The 19,004-nt window shown below is 43.7% G+C and overlaps 1 protein-coding gene across 2 annotated transcripts in view; it reads left to right on the forward strand.

Moving 5' to 3' along the window:
- Nucleotides 1-19,004, forward strand: part of CRHR2 (corticotropin releasing hormone receptor 2) — a 142,561-nt gene that overhangs the window by 111,446 nt on the left and 12,111 nt on the right. For both annotated transcript variants that reach the window (XM_039726560.1, XM_039726561.1), the window contains 3 exons: nucleotides 10,612-10,697; nucleotides 13,107-13,242; nucleotides 13,876-13,917. In XM_039726560.1, the coding sequence (XP_039582494.1) occupies nucleotides 10,612-10,697; nucleotides 13,107-13,242; nucleotides 13,876-13,917 (264 nt within the window). The remainder of the gene's footprint in view (nucleotides 1-10,611; nucleotides 10,698-13,106; nucleotides 13,243-13,875; nucleotides 13,918-19,004) is intronic.

Genomic DNA, 19,004 nt, shown 5'->3' on the forward strand with positions numbered 1-19,004 from the left:
CTGCCCCATGAACAGCAGAGAACTGCCCCACCTCTGACAGATGGCAATATAATACACACAGATCTTACAAGCCAGGACACAAGCTTGTCTGGAGCTGTCCCTTATGTCACTCCAGTCCCCACAGGGAAGGTGCAAATGCTCCTGAACAGGCACCACTGGCAGCTTCCTCAAGGCTGAGGAGCCTCATGTTCTCTCTTTGTCAGTGCCCTGTTCATGGGATTCAGCATGAAAAAAGTTTCTGTTCTGCCCAGCAGCTGATCTGTGTACTGGCAGCAGGAGAGCTCATTTCTGTTTAATTGTTAAGATACAGCAAAAAGATCGCCTGAAAAGAGGAGAGAAAAAACCCCATCATAGAGTATATTTTTATGTAAAAATACTTTTCTTTATGTTCTAAGGAAGAGAAATTGCAATGGGTGTGATATACAGAATATAAATTGTGTTGCTGAGGGAGCCATCACAAAACCAGAAGGAGCCTCATAGTAAATTGACCTCACTGATACAGAGATTCCCTCACAAATAAATCCTATTTAGACAACACAAGGTGGGAGATTTGTGACGTGTGGAGTACTTGGGTTTCACATCATTGCCTGGAAATCTGTGACTCTGAATTTTCCATAAGCCCTTTAGTCCACAGGATCTGTGAAATCATTGGGTAGCATCTCTGACAGATACCATAGAGTCATGAAAATGGCTTTTTTCTCCCCAGAACAGCACTGTAAATATTTAAAGACCCCAAAGACACCCAGAAGATGGAGGTATAGTTGGGAGCTGCCGCTTTCTATTCAGGTCATTATATCTGCCTCTAATTTGGAGCAGCCTTGAGACCCCTCTAAACTGGGCTGAAGAGCCCAGAGCTGACACTGAACTGAACCTTCCTACCTTGGCCTGCCTGCACTTGAGCCCTAATTAAAACACTAATGAGCTAGCAGCAGTAATTGCACTGTGGGGTGGAAAGGAGCTGATACCATTTGAGGGCAAGCTCTTCTTCCCCTCACTTCAGGGTTATTCCTGCTGGGGGATGAAAGCATCCCTCTGCAAACAAAATCTAAACTGCAAATCTAAAACCTCCTGTTACAGCACGCTCCTGATTCCTAAAATCTGCTCCCCTGCTTTTTTTATTTTTTACTTGAACTGTCAGTTCACTTTTGGAGTGTTTCTAATTAAAACCCACAACTCCACGGTATATTAAAGCCTCTTGACATGCTCGCTTGTTTGATCCTTATGTGAATAAATTCAAGCTGGAGATAATGACTGAAGCATCACTTGCTGTTATTGGAGTCAGTGACCCTTTCAAGGGTGCTGTGAAAAGTGCTGGATTAAAAGCACTGAAATTTGACGTGTGCCATGTACCCAGGGCAGCACAGTCTGCCCTAAATGGGATTATGGCTCTGCCTTAGCACAGACAAAGGGCTGCCTTCCTCTTCCCTCCAGTGAACAGTGACCACCACAAGTGGAAAACAGGGATTTCAAAAAGAGGACAGCTCTGTGACATCTTCCAGTCACTGCTTATGAGTTGGATTGGAACTAATGGGGGATTGAAGTGGAGCTGCAGCTGTGTTTTGTGAAAGAAAAAGCAGGACAGGGCACAGGCCTTATGGGACAAGGGGGAATGGCTTGGAGATGATGGAGAGTAGATTAAGATGGAATATTAGAAGGAAATTCTTCCCTGTGAGGTGATGAGGCCCTGGCAAGGGTGCCCAGAGCAGCTGTGGCTGCCCCTGGATCCCTGGCAGTGCCCAAGGCCAGGTTGGACAGGGCTTGGATCACCCTGGGATAGTGGAAGGTGTCCATGCCATGTCAAGGGGTGGAACTGGATGATCTTTAAGGTCCCTTCCAACCCAAACCATTCTATGACAACTCTGTGAGACAACTATCCCAGGCCTCTGCTGGAAAGAGACACAAATGTTACACGAAATTGGTGTTATTTCCAAAAGAGGACCAACACTAGAAGCTGAAATTCTAAATACTCCATGAAATTACTGCTCCTGTGCATCTGGGAAAGTTATAGTTGGCTTCACCTCCCTGAGTGGAGAGCCAAGAGCTCAGTGTCTAGCCCAGGTGAGCTTTGGTTACCCCTTGGACACATCTTGGTGTATTCCAGAAGCATCATTGCACCAGCCAGTGGCAACAAGAGTGGAGTGCTGAATATTCCTAGAGGGATAAACTTGCTTCTAAAGATGCAATTCTGTTTAAATATTATTTTTAGGACTTTTTTTTTCTGACAAAAATTACTTCCACTGGTCTTGATTTCTCATTTTCTCACCTCTGAGCATTGAGCTGTTGCAGCACAGGATGGTGTAACACAAGGAACAGGTCATGCAGGAGCTCTAAGCCTCACTGGGAAATAAAGACTGGCCTAAAAAAGGCCTTTGATCATGGCAGCAGCCCTCAGGTCCATCCCAGATCACATTATTGTGTCATATCTCAGGTACAAAACCTTGAATGAGGCAGTGGAGATGCTGGATTGATTGATTGATTGATTGATTGATTGATTGATTGATTTTCTACTTGTCTGTGTAGAAGGAGCTCAGAGATTGACTTGGGCTGAAAACAGGGAAACTATTTTAGAGACAATTGCAGAAAAAAAAAGAAACTGAATATAAGTGCTGATTCTGTATATTGGGCAAGAAACCTGTGCTTTTATTGACAGAACATCTGAGGAAGAAAATTTAGGTAATAATTTTTTTTTGTTTCATTCCTGAATTGATTTTGACTTGTACATATCCCACAAGAGAACTAACAATTGAGCACATTGGATGCTTTGAAATTTAACCTCTGATAGCACTGGAAAAACACACTCTATTAGGTATTTTCTCTTCAAATGAGCACATTGGGGTTTTTTAATTCTTTTCTCAGAGTCACATAACTGAGTTTTAATCACACACCCCTCTCTGAAGCTAAAGAAGGGGCAAAGGGGTGGAAAAAAAGCCAGGGAAGCGAATTCCTTAATAAAATCAGTGAACCCTCCTGATTTTATTAAGGAAAATACATTTTTTGTGCTGAATTTGAGATGTAAAACTGCCAAGAACTGGTGAACCACGAAAACAGAGCAGGGTCAGAGGACAAGTCTCAGAGAAGAGGCACCAGAGGCAGTTACCTGAGCTGCTTTTTCCCTCAGTAACTTCTGCTGTGAGCTGACCCCAGCTATGAGCTGCTCTGCAATATTTCTCAGAGTTAAGACTATATAAATTTGTAATTTTTCAAACAGGCAGATCAATTTTTTTCCCCAAAAAACCTCTCATTCAGCTTTAATAGATTTTTTTTTCCCCTCTTCTGCTTGAGAACTGAACAGTTTTTGAGAACTGAACATTTTGCAGCCTCTGGGGGGATTTTTTGTGCCTGATTGAAAATAATTCACTACAACCAGTTAGCTGCTGGAGTGAGTGGGTGTGTATGAGGTGGGGGAGGCCCTGGAGTTTACTTCTGCCTCTGCCTTCATCATTTATTTGATTTTGAATGAGTTAGATTGCTGCTCAAAGCTCAGCTTCCCCAGCTATGAAGCCACTTTAATGATTATCTATTTTTAAATTATCTATTTAAGAATTATCCTCCCTTGCTTTGAGATTCCTGGATGACAAGTAGAGGAGTTAAGGGTCCTTATTTCAGTGTGGAATTTTGCTCAGGAGAGAAAAGCTCAGATAGCCAAGAGGTCTTTATGATGTGCTGCTCAAAAATGCAGCATTTTTGTGGTGGCAAGTTCAAAGCTAACCCCAGCAATCAAGGTGTGACCATACAAATGGATTTTTACATCTGCATCCTCTTGCCTGGTTTTTTCTTTACCAGTAATTCTAGGTGGGTTTTTTTTTTTATTTCCTTTCTTCTGCTGGGAACTGGGATGAGGTTTTCAGGGAGCCAGTGAGCGTAATTCCAGCATTTCTTTTGTGAATGAAAACTCCCAAAGCTCATAACTCTCCATGTGAAGCTGAGATTGTTTTGTCTCCCCCTTGGTGTTACCTTCCCATCAGGTGATTTCCTGTGCCAGCTTATTGCCTGATCACTCAGTCCCTGTAAAGACTGAGCTCTTTGCAATCAGTCTTGATTTTTGCTGCTCTGAGCAGTTTGATGCCACTAAAAATCTGTCAGCCTGTTCTTCAATCCCTTTTACAGATCACTGAGATCGGTGTGAAACAGCACAGATCTGCTGCTAGCCTCTTTCCACTGAGAAATCAGAATAATCTATGTGTATATATACATATATATGTATTCCTGCCCTTCTTTCCTTGTGTTCTTATGCACAGTGCTCTTCCCTTCAAGCCTGCAACAGCCAAATTTCTCTGGGAATCTCTGGAGTTTGGAATTTGAATTCCTTTCAGAGGATTGTCCACTGGATCTCCCTTGTTCTCTAATGGACTCCTTAAGAGGACTTCACAAACCACATCATTCTACCCTTCACACCTTGTTTCTCTTCTTTACAAAGAATTTGTCCAGATCAGCTTCAGGTTATGGGAAACATCAGCATCTCAGTGCAGCAACCACTGCCTGATGCTGTGGAAGGCCTTGACAGGAAAAAAAATAATCAGTAAACACCTGAGTTAGTTCAGTTTTTCAAAACCAAGGCTGTGGAAAGACAGGGTGTTTTTAAAGTTTGTCACATCAGAGAGTGGAGGTGCTTAAGCTTATCAACAAAATCAGCTGATTTATTGACAAAAAAGGAATTTTTCATAAGTGAGAGTTATCCTTCCACTGTCCCAAGGTGCTCCAAGCCCTGTCCAGCCTGGCCTTGGGCACTGCCAGGGATCCAGGGGCAGCCACAGCTGCTCTGGGCACCCTGTGCCAGGGCCTGCCCACCCTCCCAGGGAATTTCCTCCTAATATCCAATCTAAACCAGCTCTATTTCAGTTTGAAGCCCTTCCCCCTTGCCCTGTCACTGTCTTTAATTCTTTTGATCTGCTCCATTTCAAACACCACAGTCCACATTGCTGAAGTTCTTCTGATCTTCTAAGGAATTTGAAGTTTTCTCACTTGCTATTTTATATAAAGTATCTCACCTGTGTATGTAGCTGTATGCATTTCATTTCTGTGGGTTTTTTGCTGAAAAGAATTCTCTAGTCCTGTGTAAGCATCCTCCCTGCTGATACAATTGCTTCTCTGAATATTTTCTTGGTTTCTACTGACTCTCTTCACACTTCTGTTTCCACTTCTGCATTGTTCTGTTCAGAGACTGAGATTTTATTATTATTATTGATATCTTTTTTTTCATTTCCCCTTCTCCTTCCTATCTGAATGGCTTATGTTTTTTCTCAAACACTGATCAAATTAGTATTCCTATTGATTTTTTTTAAATTTCTCCAAATATGAGATGGTTCCTCCACTGCTTTGCAGTTCATGACCTGCTGACATCCCTGACTTCTTTTTGCAGGACTTTTATCATCATTTCTGCTGTTCTGCATGCAGGCTGTGCTAGCTGCACAGAGCACAAAGATAATGTGCTGCTCTGATTACAGCCCATCCAGAATTTATCTCCACTTTTGCCACCATTGCTATGATTGACTTTTTGCTATTCACATTTTGTAGTTGTGGAGTCAATAAGTGCTCATCAAGGTGTCCAGTACTACATACACTCTACAAATTTTCTGAAATTTCTACTTCTGTGTAATATTCATTCTTCTTAATCACATAAGGATTTCTTAATCACATAATGATTTCTTAATCAAATAAGGATTTCAGGAATCCTTATTCCTGATTGTACATAAAAGTGTTTTCCAGCCCTTTGCCCAAAGGACTCATTGTAGTGCCTGTGACCTTTGAAGAGGAAACTTTTGTGATAAAAAGCTCTGTCTGAGGATCAGATCAGGCCAGCATGGTAGGACAATTAAAACAAAGCATTAATTAACTGGCAGAGTGCTCATCTGAGGTCAGGGTGGCAGCATCCAGAGCTCCCACTCACAGGACTGCTCTGATCCCAATCTGGGTTACTTAACCCTGAGGTGATTTTACAGCACTGCATAAAAATATGAAATCTAAATAGAATAATTTTTATGGTTCCTGGGAATGAAGAGGAACAAACATTCTAGGAAGCAGAGGAGCACAGGCTTTCTGTGAAGCATGAAATACAAAACCCAGCAGAAAATGAGCAAAATAAAAGCCAGTTGTCCATTAAATTCTCAAAAGAAAGAGCAGAGCTTAATGACCTCCCTTTTAAACTCCTGGGCTTGGGGGAAACTGCAAAGAAGCCCTCAGAGTCAGCATTGCCTCTTTTGTGCACTTTGGCTATTTCATCTTGATAAGGGAGATAAATTTCCTCTCAGCTGGAGTTTGCTTTTTATGAGAGAAAAATTTCACCCAAAATAATTTGCTGAAAAGTTTCTTTTGATTCAAAAGAGTTTCTGGGCTCGTGTGTTCAGGTTGTGCTAGAACAGTGCCAAAACAGATGGCTCAGATACTTTCTGGATCACGGGCTTGTAACTCCATTTTGGGGGTCTGAATTTTCATCCCAATTTAGAAATGGAAAGACTAAACTGCTGGCAAGAAATGAAAACTTTTTCTTTCCCATCTGTACTTGGAAAGGGTCTTATTCCAGCAGTAATGATATTCTTAGCATGGCATAAATAAAGAAGAAGAAGAAATAAGGCATTTTGTTCTATCTTCAAGACTTTGCCTTTGGATTCATTTTATCTACCAGTAAATGTCAAGGTAAAAATCCTTAGTTATGTTTTCCATTAGGAAGCAGAAAACATGGATAAACAGAAATGAATGAAAATAGAAAATGAGCCTAAAGATAAATAAAAAGGATGCACTGCCTTTCATCATTACCTCTCTTAAATGACCTTTCCTGGGTCTCCACTGATGGAACTGATGTGTGGGTTTTGTTAGAGCTGCCCAGCCCTGAGGAATTAATCTGTTGACACAGAGCTCCCATAATAACAAAGAAGTCCTTGACAAATAATTGTGTACTTTGGTCAATACAGCACTTAGGCTCTTTTCTAGGAAAACTCACTTTGCAGTGGAGTGAGATCCTTCTCCCTCTGAAACACTGCAGTCTCGCTGAGGAACAAAGAGCAGAGGCTTCATCTGCTCTGCCTGTACATCAGGCTCAGCCTGCTAGCCACTAGAGCTGGATGGATTCTCTCCAGCTGAGAAAACAGCTCCATTTTCATCTCCAAGCCTTCAGCTGTCTGCAGCAGCCTGTTCCCTGCCTGATTCCCAGCTCGTGTCCCCTCTCCTGAGCCCCCATCATCCCCATGAGCTGTGGTCTCAGGCCCAGCAAGGACAAATGGGCAATTAAACCCCCATCTGATTATGCACTGAAAATTGATCTTCAGATCAATTCAGAAATAGTTAAAATAGTTTCTTCAGACCTCTCTGGGTGCTGCTACAAGCCCCCACTGAGCCAGGTGTCTTTCTGAAATGGAGTTGAGAGTGCCTTTCTGAAAAGGCATCAGAGTGGAGAGTTTTTTTTAGAGAAACCATTAAAAGTGAACACATTGAAACATGCTTCTAGAAGGCAAAACCAAAAATAAGTATTTTGCTGTGACCACAATTTCATCATTTCCCTTGGATTTTTTGCTTGCTGAGATCTGCATTGTAGGGGTGACCCTATCCAAGTCTTAAAGATCCCTCAGAGAAACCTTAATAGAGACAAAATGTTGGTGCCTCAAAATATTTTGAAGCTTCCATAGACTGTAATGTCACAGAACCTCATTGACACAGCCCCATTCACTTTATTGATGCTCAATGTCCTTGGGATGTCCTGAAGATCAGTGGAAGATCTGTGTGGTCCAAGCCCTATTAGTCAAAAGACACTAATTTAAAATATATCAAATGAACCACTGTTGAATAGTTTCCATTTCTTTGCAGTGAATATAAACAGATCTTGGGATAACCAACTGCTTAATCTGACAAGAAATTATGCCTGCCCAACTCAGTTCCTTGTGCTCTTGCTATTCTAATTCTCACTCTAGGGATTTATAGCCAAGGCTAAGTCACTTGGCTTCTTTCTCTTAGATACTAAACCTAGAATGGGGAAGAATCAGTTATTCCTTTTCCTGGAGAAACTGGGAGGAAGCCAGCAGCAGGAGGTGTGTGTGTAACAGGGCTGCACCCATGTCCTGTCCTGCTGCTGCAACAGCTGGGCAGAGAAACTTAGGAGAAAATGGAAAACCAAGCCTTGAAGGAGCTTCACACATTCTAAAGGAGGTTCTAAAGGCAGAAAGAGCTGTGAATTATTTTTCTAACCTCCCTTTATGCAGTGAAAAAGCCAGAGGATTCTCCTGACTTGATGGTCCCCTGCATCCAAGCCATGATCTCCTGGGCACACACATCAGACCCATTTTTCCAGGACCTTCCCTCCAGCTCAGGATCCTCTCCTTCCACCTGTCTCATTCACCAGCCTTTAAACAAACAAACAAACAAAACAATTCTCTGGTTTTTCTCCTGACTTGATGGTCCTCTGCATCCAAGCCATGATCTCCTGGGCACACACACCAGACCCATTTTTCCAGGACTTTCCCTGCAGCTCAGGATCCTCTCCTTCCACCTGTCCCCTTCACCAGCCTTTAAAAACAAACAAACAAACAAACAAACAAACAAACAAAGCAATTCTCTGGTTTGCAGGTAAAGGCAGACTGGTAAAAGAAAATTACAACAATGATGGAAGAAGCAGAGTGAAAATCACTCTGAAGTTCAGACTGAGGTTCCTCAGGAGGAGGATTCAGTTTGAGTGGCCAATGCTGCTGTGACCTTCTCCTAGAAAATGTCCTGGCAGGGTTTCTCAGGCACCTGGGGAGTTTTTTTTAAGTCAGCACTGAGGAATCTGCCTTCCTGGTGCTCTGGAGAGAGGTGAGGTCTCTCAGCAGCTTTGTGCCACGTGTGCCAGTGCCACTCACAGGCTTCAGGGAGGCAGGGGTGCCTCAGGTGCTGCTCTGCTCTGGGCTTGGGCACCTGAGCTGGGAGAATTAAAACCCCACTTTTATGGAATTAGAGTGTTTCTGGTGAAAGAACTCCCAGAATTTTCAGTTAGCAATTCTTCTGGACTGATGAATCACACCTCTGCAAATGAATTTCACCAAAGGCCAGAAGCCCTCATTTTCTGATGCAGGCTGTGGCAATTTGAATTTCCAGCTCAGATGGCAGGATGCTGTCACATTGAGGCAGGACTCATGAAACTTGAAATGCCTTCTTCAGCCCAGTTCACCACTCTAATGCCATGTGATCAGTCCCACTGATACTTGGAATTTGCTCTTACCTTGGAGTCTATAATTCAGTCTGGCACTTTTCATTGCAATTGCAAAACTGGCACATTTTGGATTGGTGCCTTTTTTGCATCCTTGGTAGAAATGACCCAAGCATGGCTCTGAGCTGACAGAGAACCTCAAGATTCAGCAGAATTGCAGAGAAGGAAGTTTTCTTTCTGTGGGTGAAGGTCACCTCCATTCACCTCCAGCTGAGCAGAGACTGCCTGAACACCTCTCTTTGTGTTACTCATCAGTCACCAGTGTGAGAAGTTTAAGATTCAGCTCAAACCACAGATATGGAGCTGTTTTTGTCTCTGATAAATAAAGCATGAACCAGTATCAAGCTCTTAATATGACAAAAAACAAATCAGAGAAGAACAAACACACAGGCTGCAGTGCTTTGTTTACTTCTTGTACTCCCCAGGGCCCTGCTCTGCTGAGGAAATAATTTCCAAAAACGCCGGTTAACTCCTAGAACAGCATTTTTGTATCTCACGTAGGGTGTTTACACAATTCCCAGTGCTGCCAGTCTCGCAGAGTCTGCTCAGGTGTTTTATTGCTCCATTTGCTCTGAGCCATGGAGCAGGAGCCACAGGGAGTGCTCTGATGGATGCCAAGATATGTAAACACTGAAATACACCCCATAGCACGGGGGGTAAAAGGAGCATATTTTGAGAACACCTTTCAGTTGGCAGCTCTGCTGGGGTGTTTGTAAATATTCAGATGTCAGTCACAGAATTGTTCCATTCCGGGGCTGAAAAATGCCAGGAGCCCCTGGGATTGTGTGTGAGGTAAATATTTTCTCCCAAGCTGTGCTGGGACCTCAGCAGTTGTTCAGTTCTGACAACTTTGGGACAGACCCATGTCTTGGAAGCTGCCCTGCTTTATGTTCTGAAAGCAACTCCAAACCTGCTCCTAAGAGCCAAATCCTTCCACTGATCACAGTCTAAAAATCAATCTTCTCTTCGGTTTGTTGGGTTTTTTTGATGTTTGCGCTATGCAAGAAAGTTGCCAGCAGATGCTACAAGAGTAATTAGAGCAAATATCAACTCTCAGTGGGGAGGCTGCAGCACAAATAATAATTACCCAGCTCAGCAAATTGAAAATGGGAGTGGCAAATCCATCAATCCCACCTTTAGTTCCTTATTGCATCCAGAAAAGGTGAAAAGGGAGTAAAAATAAGCTCCTTCTTAGGGCAGTAATGATGTACTCCATTTTCACTGCTGTTTTGGAAACATTAAGAGCTGTTGGATGTTTGCTGTATAATCTGGTATTTCTAGTAAACTTCTGAGTCTGTTGCAATCAGTGGTGAAGCCAAAAGGCTGTTTTCAGTCAGATTGAAACTGTAAAATGTGCTTTTTAAGGTGTGTCGCATTCTGTGAGCCATTGTATTGCTGACTGGTTGCATTTTTTTTTCTTCTCTCTCCCTTTTTTCCAGATAAATTTTGTATTTCTATTTAACATAGTTAGGATTTTAATGACAAAGCTGAGAGCTTCAACCACTTCAGAAACAATCCAGTACAGGTAAGTCAGCTTGTGATTTCTGGTGCTAACAAAGCTCTGCTTGATTGTCCTGTCCTTGTCCTCTCTGTCTTTCCAGGTGCCACTGTTGGTGGAGCTCATAAATCAGGCCCACAGTATTTATTTATCTGTGCAGGCTCTCCAGAAAAGCCTGCCTGCATTTTTTCTGTCCCCTCTATTTCACTTCAGGCCTACACATACCCCAACACACATAGAATCCCCTCCTTTCCATGAAATCTGAAGGATTTGGTCTCACATGAGGACAGATTTCTCCATTTCTGTATGTACACAAGTTTTATATAGTAAATGCTACATCCAGCTCTGGGCTCCCCAGCACAGGAAGGACCTGGAGCTGCTGGAGCCAGTCCAGAGGAGGCACCAGGATGGTCCCAGGGATGGAGCAGCTCTGCTGTGGGGAGGGGATGGGAGAATTGGGATTGCTCAGCCTGGAAAAGGCTTTGGGGTGACCAAATTTTGACCTGAAGGGAGCCTGCCAGAGGGTGGAGAGAGACCATTGAGAAGGGTCTGCAGTGACAGGACAAGGGGGAATGGCTTCAAATGGATAGACAGTAGGTTTAGAAGGCTATTAGGAAAAATCTCTATCCTGTGAGGGTGGGCACGCCCTGGCACAGGGTGCTCAGAGAAGCCGTGGCTGCCCCTGGATCCCTGGAAGTGTCCAAGGCCAGGCTGGATGGGGCTTGGAGCAGCCTGGGATGGTGGAACGTTCCCTGCCCATGGCAGGGGGCTGGTTCTGGATGATCTTTAACCTTCCAACCCAAACCATCCTGGGATTCTGTGATTAGTGGGTGCATACAGGTGTTTAATGCTCCATTTAAAATGTGGGGAGGGGAATGAGGGGTGATTGTGCCCCTTCCTTCCTGCTGGTGCCAGAATTAGTGGAACCACTCAGTGGCTTGCATCACAGAGCTGATCCTCAACTCATCAGTGGCTTCATTTGGGTTTGGCTTCTCAGGTAAATCAGTTCCCACACCCAGCAGAACCCCACAGGCACTGGCATGGCAGGAAAGAGAAGTCTGGAGGGAAGGTGGCCTGGCCCTTGAGACACCAGTGTGGGATCAGATCAGCCTTGACAGCCTAAAAGCAAACTCTCACACACCAGGAGATGCTGAGTGCCCTTTTCGCGTCATTTGCAGTGTCTTGGAAGATATTTGACAGACTTAGGGACTAACAAGTCCTTGCAGCAGGAAATGGCCCAGGTTTTGTGGAGTGAGATCAGTCACTCTTAACTCATTTCTGGATAAAATCTCAGCATATCAAGCTGAGTTACATCTTGATGTCCTGAAATCAAGCTGCACTTTGGAGGCAGTTTTGCTGCAGTAATGGCCTTTGTTTTTTCACTGATTCCTTCCTTTTGCTCCTGTCAGGGTTTTGTTAGTGAGCTTAGTGCAGTGGTCTGAAGTTCAGACCCTTCTCTGCACATTTCCTGAGAAATGAAGGGAAAAACACCCCTTTTTCTTGCTCAAACCTCATGCCATAAAACTAAAACTGGCCTGCAAAAGCCCTGATTCAAACCTCAGGACATTTTTATCCCTTCTGCAGCTTGCAGGGAGGCATTAGAGGCATCAGAGTGAATCAATCTGCACCAACTGCCATTGTTCTTGAACAGATGACAATGATCTTATCCTTGCAGGCTCTCTGAGGGAATTGTCTTTTCCACAGCCTGAATGGAAACCTTTAGAATTCCAGCAAAGCCTGGGGCAGGCCTGGATGCTGTAAAGCAGAGCAGTGCAATCCTTTGCTAAGCAGATATTAAATTGTGTGGCAGTGGGAACTTAAGGCTGTCACTTTATCCTGACACTGGGTTTGTGCTCCCCTGTCTTTATCTACCTGTTATGGCATTATTCAGGGATTTATACAGATTTAGCCAAATTTCAGCCTTTGTGTTCATACAATAACATGCTGCTCTCAGCTGACACTGTTACAGCACCAATAATAAGGATTAGCCCCTAATAATTCTGTTAATCACTGATGATTATTGATGATCACTCTTTCACCACCTGCTTTGTGATTTGTGGTTCCCAAGACAGCCCTGAGCAGTCGAGCTGGGTGTTGCAGGACGTGTTTACACTGCAGACAACATCAAATGATGGGCACAGAGCAGGTCTCAGCTGAGCTGGGCACTGATCACATCTCCCTGAGGTGGCAGAAACCACTCAGCAAACCTGCAGGGAATCCCAAGGCTTCAAGCCTCACTGGTAGGGGAGAAAATGAGGAAGAAAGAGGGGGATATAAATAAGATTCCCACTCACCCCGTGGAGTTCAGAGTGTGGGGGGAAGCAGCAGATCCAAAGGCTGTCCTGGCACACTTCCCCAGGTGAACAGGACTGCTCATGCACTCCTTCCATGCTCCTCCTTCCCTGTGTTCACTTGTTTTCTGTTCCCTGCCCACAGGAAGGCAGTCAAGGCCACCTTGGTTCTCCTGCCCCTGCTTGGCATCACCTACATGCTTTTCTTTGTCAACCCCGGCGAGGATGACATTTCCCAGATTGTTTTCATCTATTTCAATTCCTTCCTTCAGTCTTTTCAGGTAAGAGAGCAGGCTTGCAGCTCTGTCAGCTGGAATTTTATCCTCTGTACAGCTCCACCCTCGCTGCTTCTCAGACATGGGACTTCAGGCAGTGATAGAAATTATAGTTGCAAATAGCTCAGCTTAGTTATTATGTGAATAATACATGTACAAATGTGTCATGTGGAGAGGGAAATCCTCTCAGGTGTGGACTGGAGGGATTCATCTCCCTTAACTCAGCACTGGCTTCAGCTCCTCACATAAAATCAATACAGAGAAAGAAGATGTTTCATTCCACCTGCCTGAGAGGGGATGCGGGGTCCCCCTCCCCAGGTGCCTCTCTCTTCCCAGGGCACACACTGGGCTCACAATTGGACTCAGTGTTGCTAAACCAAAGGAAACAGCTCCTGCCTGTTGGATTTGCTGCTCTGTTTGGGTTGTAAGAGTCTCCAGACAAGTTTTTGTTTATTTAATCCATCAGTCTCACCTTTAGCTCCTCATTGCACCCAGAAAAGGAGAAAAGGGAGTAAAAATCAGCTCCTTGTTAGGGCAGTAATGATGTGCTGTTCTGTGCAGCCAGCAGCCCTACTTTTAATTAACATTAGAAGTGTTGAAATGTTTCTCTAATAATTGCCTGCTTTCTCTTCTTTCCAGGGTTTCTTTGTGTCAGTATTTTACTGCTTCTTGAATGGTGAGGTAAGTAATTCACCCTTGGGAGGTGGAATTTGTTTAGGTGCCTGATTACAGAGACCTGAGATGTTTTCACAGGGGGTCCCAGTCCCATCAGTCTCTTGTAGAAGGCTCTTAATGTGCACCTGAATTTCCCAGCTTTTGTCCTCAAAATTATCAACTTCAGACTACTACCTGTGAGATCAGGGCAGAGGGAAAGAAGTTTTGTCAGATTATAAATTTTCTGTTCTTCATCTTAAGACTTCTTTGAAGTTACTCATTAATTAAAAATATGATTTCTGGGCATAACTAATTACTTCTGAGCTAGACTGTTGTTAAGGATGTGCTGCAGGTGACCCATTTTTATAGTGCCATGCTGATCTGAGTGAGTTTGTCCATGTGGGTCACCATCTGTGAGTGATCAGTGCCTGTTGCATTCAGAAGAGACAGTTGAAAACAGATGAAATTATGAAGTACTGCTATTCAAGCAAGAAATGCTTCACTAATATCCCCCAGTGTTTGCTTTCCACCCCAAAGTGTGAGAGATTTAAATCTTTCCCCTGCTTACATTGTCAGGGTCTCATTTACTTGAATTAAAATGTTTCATCTTTGTCCAGCTAAAATGTTAGTTTCTGCAGAAATCAATTCCATATTTCATTATTCTTGCTGTATTGGTATAAACTTTGTTTGTGCTGCTTCTCAGTTTCATTGTGGGCTATGAGAAAGAATGGGCATGGCTTTAAAGCAGCAGTATTTTTATTTTAAATATTTTAATTTTACAAATTTATTTTATTTTAATGTATTTCTTTTGTTTTATTTTACATTGGTATCTTTCCCTCTTCCTCATTAATTCTGAGGTGATGCTGACAAGAAGCAGCTCAGTTTTCTGAGTTAAACACATGCCACTTTTATATCCTGGCATCAGATTTCTCTGTTCTCTTTCCAACTTTCCTTCCATAAATTGTCACCATCCCATTTGCCTCTTAAAATAAAACAGGGAGTTTAAATCTTCCTCCAAAATACAGGTGCCCGTAGAGCTGCATTTACCTCAGGCTGTGTCAGGGGAGGTTTGGGTTGGGTATCAGGGAAAGGTTTTTCCCCAGAGGATGCTGAGCACTGCCCAGGCTCCCCAGGGAATGGGCATGGCCCTCTGGATGAGCACAGGCTGGGATTGTTGGGGTCTGTGCAGGAGTTGGACTGAATGATTCTTGTGGGTCCCTTCCAGCTCAGGATATTCTGTGATCTATTTGTCATATTCATCAGGTCTGCACTGTTCAAGCAGAAGGGGAAATTCCTGTAGACAGCAGGATTTTTCAAAGTCTTTTTTCCACTGGTGTCCCAGTGACCATCAGGGGCTGGAACCCAGGCTGTGTAATCTCACAGCCAGTCAGGATTTTCTGTCACCCCACTTCCATTTTGTGGCACTCAGACTTGGAGCTGTTGGCTGTTCACAGCAGGTTTTCACTCTTCTGGCTGTTCTGGCATTCTTTCAGCTCTGTTTACTGGGAGAAATATCCAAACTTCCCCTTCCCTACACCAGTCTGAAGCTGTCTGTCCAAAGCCGTGAGCCAACATCCCATCTCCTGTAGCTTTGATGAGTTCAGACATAATCGAGCCTGTCAAAGGAGGGTGATTCACCTCATGCACTTCTAGGCCTTGAGAACAATCTGGGAAATCTGGACTGATTCCAGAACTCATTTTCCACTGTGTCACACTGGGAACAGGGATTTCTGAGGGAGTCAGTCCAAGGTTGAGACACCCAGCTTGGGATGTTGATTCCTTTCCCTAAACTCAGATATCTGGTGCTGCTGGGGAGGCAGCAGAGGATCTGAGGCATCCCCGTGGCTCTTACCAGCTGATCCAGGATCTGAGAAGATTCTCATCTGACTGGGAAGTGGGAAAGCCAGGTGGGATCCAGTGGGGCTTCTCAGTTGCCTCTGTGTCAGTAATTTAAGCCAGCCAATACAACCTTTTTGCTTTTTAAGCTTTTCATCAGCTGGGTTTACAACAGGCACCTCCATTTGCTCACCTGAGCAGCTTCAGTCTGGGCTGGCTCTCCACTGCATGCCCAGACACCTTGCTGCCATGTGGGCACCCACAAAAGCTGAATTTTGGAGGAAAATCTTCCCTGTAGCATTTTTTGACACCTAATTTGCAACTTCCACTTGACTGACTAAACCATGGCAACTCTCTGCTTCTTTGAGGTGAGCCATAAGTCCAAACCACCCAAATATTAAATATTGTCTGTTTCAAAACTCTGAAAAAACGTTGGGCTTGTCTTAATCTACTGTGAGAATGTGTTTTTTTGGAATATCATAAACCTTTTACAGGATAGAATTTCCTGTTCTGTTCTAGCCTCAGTTTTGCACACCATCAAAGAAAACTGCAAACTCAGTGAATTTTCAGAGCTTTCTTGGTGTGTATTCACATTGTCCAGAGCACAGATTTGCATTTTACAGTACACTATTTTAAAAGCTGGGCTGCTCCCAGCCAGGCATCCCTAGTAGATGTGATGATGAAGGAAATGCCACTCAATCCCCATGTACCAGATAGACCAGAGGTACCAGATTTTGTTCAAATAAAGGAAACCTGTGAGGAACAGACTTTCAGTAGCCTGAAAGCTTCATAAAAATGACTGAAGCCTTGTTAGTTTCTCTGCAGTGAGCCTGATGTTCCTGGCTCTGTGGTGGATGGGCTGATAACTTGCTGTCTCAGAAGGTTTTAAATACTTCAGGTTTTCCAGTTATAGCAGAGCTGGGTTCTTTAAATGCATGTAAAGGTTTTTATCACATTACTCATCCCCCACAGTGCCAGGCTTGCTCTGAATGATGACACAAGCAAAAAGCCTGGAAAATCCATCAAATTAAGCTTTAATAATGCTGTGATCTCAGCTCCATCCATCCCAGCCTGTGTTTGATACACATCCTGCTGAGTACTTACAAGCTGCCAGTAACTGTCTGTAGTAGAGCTCAAAAATTATGGGTTGCCCTCAAAAAAAACCCCCAAAAGTCCTTTCATAATATCTTCAAAGAGTGCTTCATGTCTGAGGGACTTGTCCCTTCACAATTTATGTGTTTCTTTTTGCTATTGGACTAAAAGCTGCTGCATTAGTAGAAGACAGAGGAAACCCCATTGTGGGTTCCTCAGGTGTGAAAGAATGGCTGTAGGGATGTTCTACTCCCTAGGAAACCACATTAAAAAATCCTGATTTGGGGTTTTTCCTGAGGCTCAGTGTGTGATTTCACTGAGTTTTCTCCTCAGGATGTATTTTTGAGGAAGAAGTAGAATAATACGAACTAAATGAACAGAGGTGATGTTGTTTTCAGCAGCCACTGAGGGACCCATGCAAAATTCCTGCCCTGTCAGGGCTGGAATTGGATGCAGCCTTTGCAAAGTTGTGCTGGATTTTAATATTCTCAGAATAAGGAGAGGCTACAATTAACCCCAGTCCTTATGAGGAAAGGAGATTGTGCAATGAATTTACTGCCTGTTTTAAAGTGCATGTAGAGATTTTGCAGTGAGATTTAGTAAATGTTGGGACTATTTCTCAATCTGATGTGAAAATCACTTGGTTTGGGTACAGGGAAAGCATTAATAGCAGTTACTGGAATCTGAGCAAATGGCAGAAATATTACTTAAGGCTGCATTTTGATAGAGCCACAGGAAATGGAACCATGTGTCCTGACAAACCTGCATGAACTGAAAAATAAAGAGGAAAAGTCTACAGGCTCTGGTGGCTTCATGCTGTACCCTTCAGCCCAGTTCCCACAATATCTGAGCGGTGCACTCTGTGGAGCTTCAAAACCTCTGTACAACTAAAACTGGGTTCAAAAATCAAAATCAGCATCTTAGAAACACTCAGGATGTGAGAGGCTGTTCCAAAGGAGAGTTTGCCTACAGAGTTGGCAAGGGTTGCACTCAGTGATCCTCATGGATCCCTTCCAAGCTGAGATATTTTGGGATTCAGGGGTTCTGTTCTGTGAAGTTTCTGTCTCTTTGTCAAAGTTCTGTCTGTGAAGTTTGGAAAATGAAACAGCTGAGAGTTTTTCCTCTGTAACTTCCATTGATTTAAACAAACATACCACGAGATCTAACAAAAAATGACACCTTGGTAACCCCTGATACCACCATAAAATGTCCTGATTTTCAGTGATTTTCTCTCACAAATGTGGCAGCACTGGAGGGAAAAAGTGAAGCTGTAAAATTCAGTCCATGCAAAGAATTTCAAAGGAGATGAGTTTATTTCCTGCATTTTTGAGTGGACATTTGACCTGGGCATGCAGCCACCCTCCCTGCCCTCATTTCCACAGAACACAGTGCTTCACACAGCTCCTGGGCTGGCTTTGTTGGCTGCATGAGAGGGGCTGTCAGGCCCTCAGCTGAAGATTAAAAAATCGGTAAATCAAAGAACCAATCTGAGATAATCCAGTTCAACCATCCACCACAAACTGCCAAGCCCCCACCAAACCATGTCCCCATCCACAGCTTCTGAACACTTCCAGGGATGGAGATTCCACCACTTTGACTGTCAGCCAGTTTCAATGCCTGACCACCCTTTCAGTGAAGAAAATTTTCCAAATATCCAATCTAAACCTCCCGTGCTGCAATTTGAGGCCATTTCCTGTCACTTCTGACTTGGGAGCAAGAACCCAATCCCCCCAGGTGTCCCCTCCTGTCAGGAGCTGTGCAGAGCCACAAGATCCCCCCTGAGCCTCCTTTTCTCCAGGGGGCTCAGCCCAGTTCCCTCAGCCTCTTCTGGTGCTCCAGAGCCTTCCCCAGTTCTGTTCCCTTCCCTCTTTCCAAGCCAACATCTTATACACCAATTATTGCAGTGAATCCACAGAGGAGAAGCAGTTTAGATTAAAAGTTTACAGCTTTTTATGTTCTATTGTTTCTGAAAAGTTCAGAAGCTGTTCTGAATGAAGTGTGTGTGCCATGGGTGGGCACAAGGGGCCGTTGGCACTTGACTCATTAATTTGTTTGGAGACTTCATGGGAAAAAAAGTTACATTTTTTTGGACATAGAGAAACACTGGAGGGCAAAAATATGCAAATTGCATTTAATCCAAGTGGAAAAGAGCATCTCTGGACTTCCAAGAAAATTGACAATGAGAG

Source organism: Passer montanus, unplaced genomic scaffold, assembly GCF_014805655.1.
Source record: "Passer montanus isolate IOZ18808 unplaced genomic scaffold, ASM1480565v1 scaffold59, whole genome shotgun sequence".
NCBI classification, from domain to species: Eukaryota; Metazoa; Chordata; class Aves; order Passeriformes; family Passeridae; genus Passer; species Passer montanus.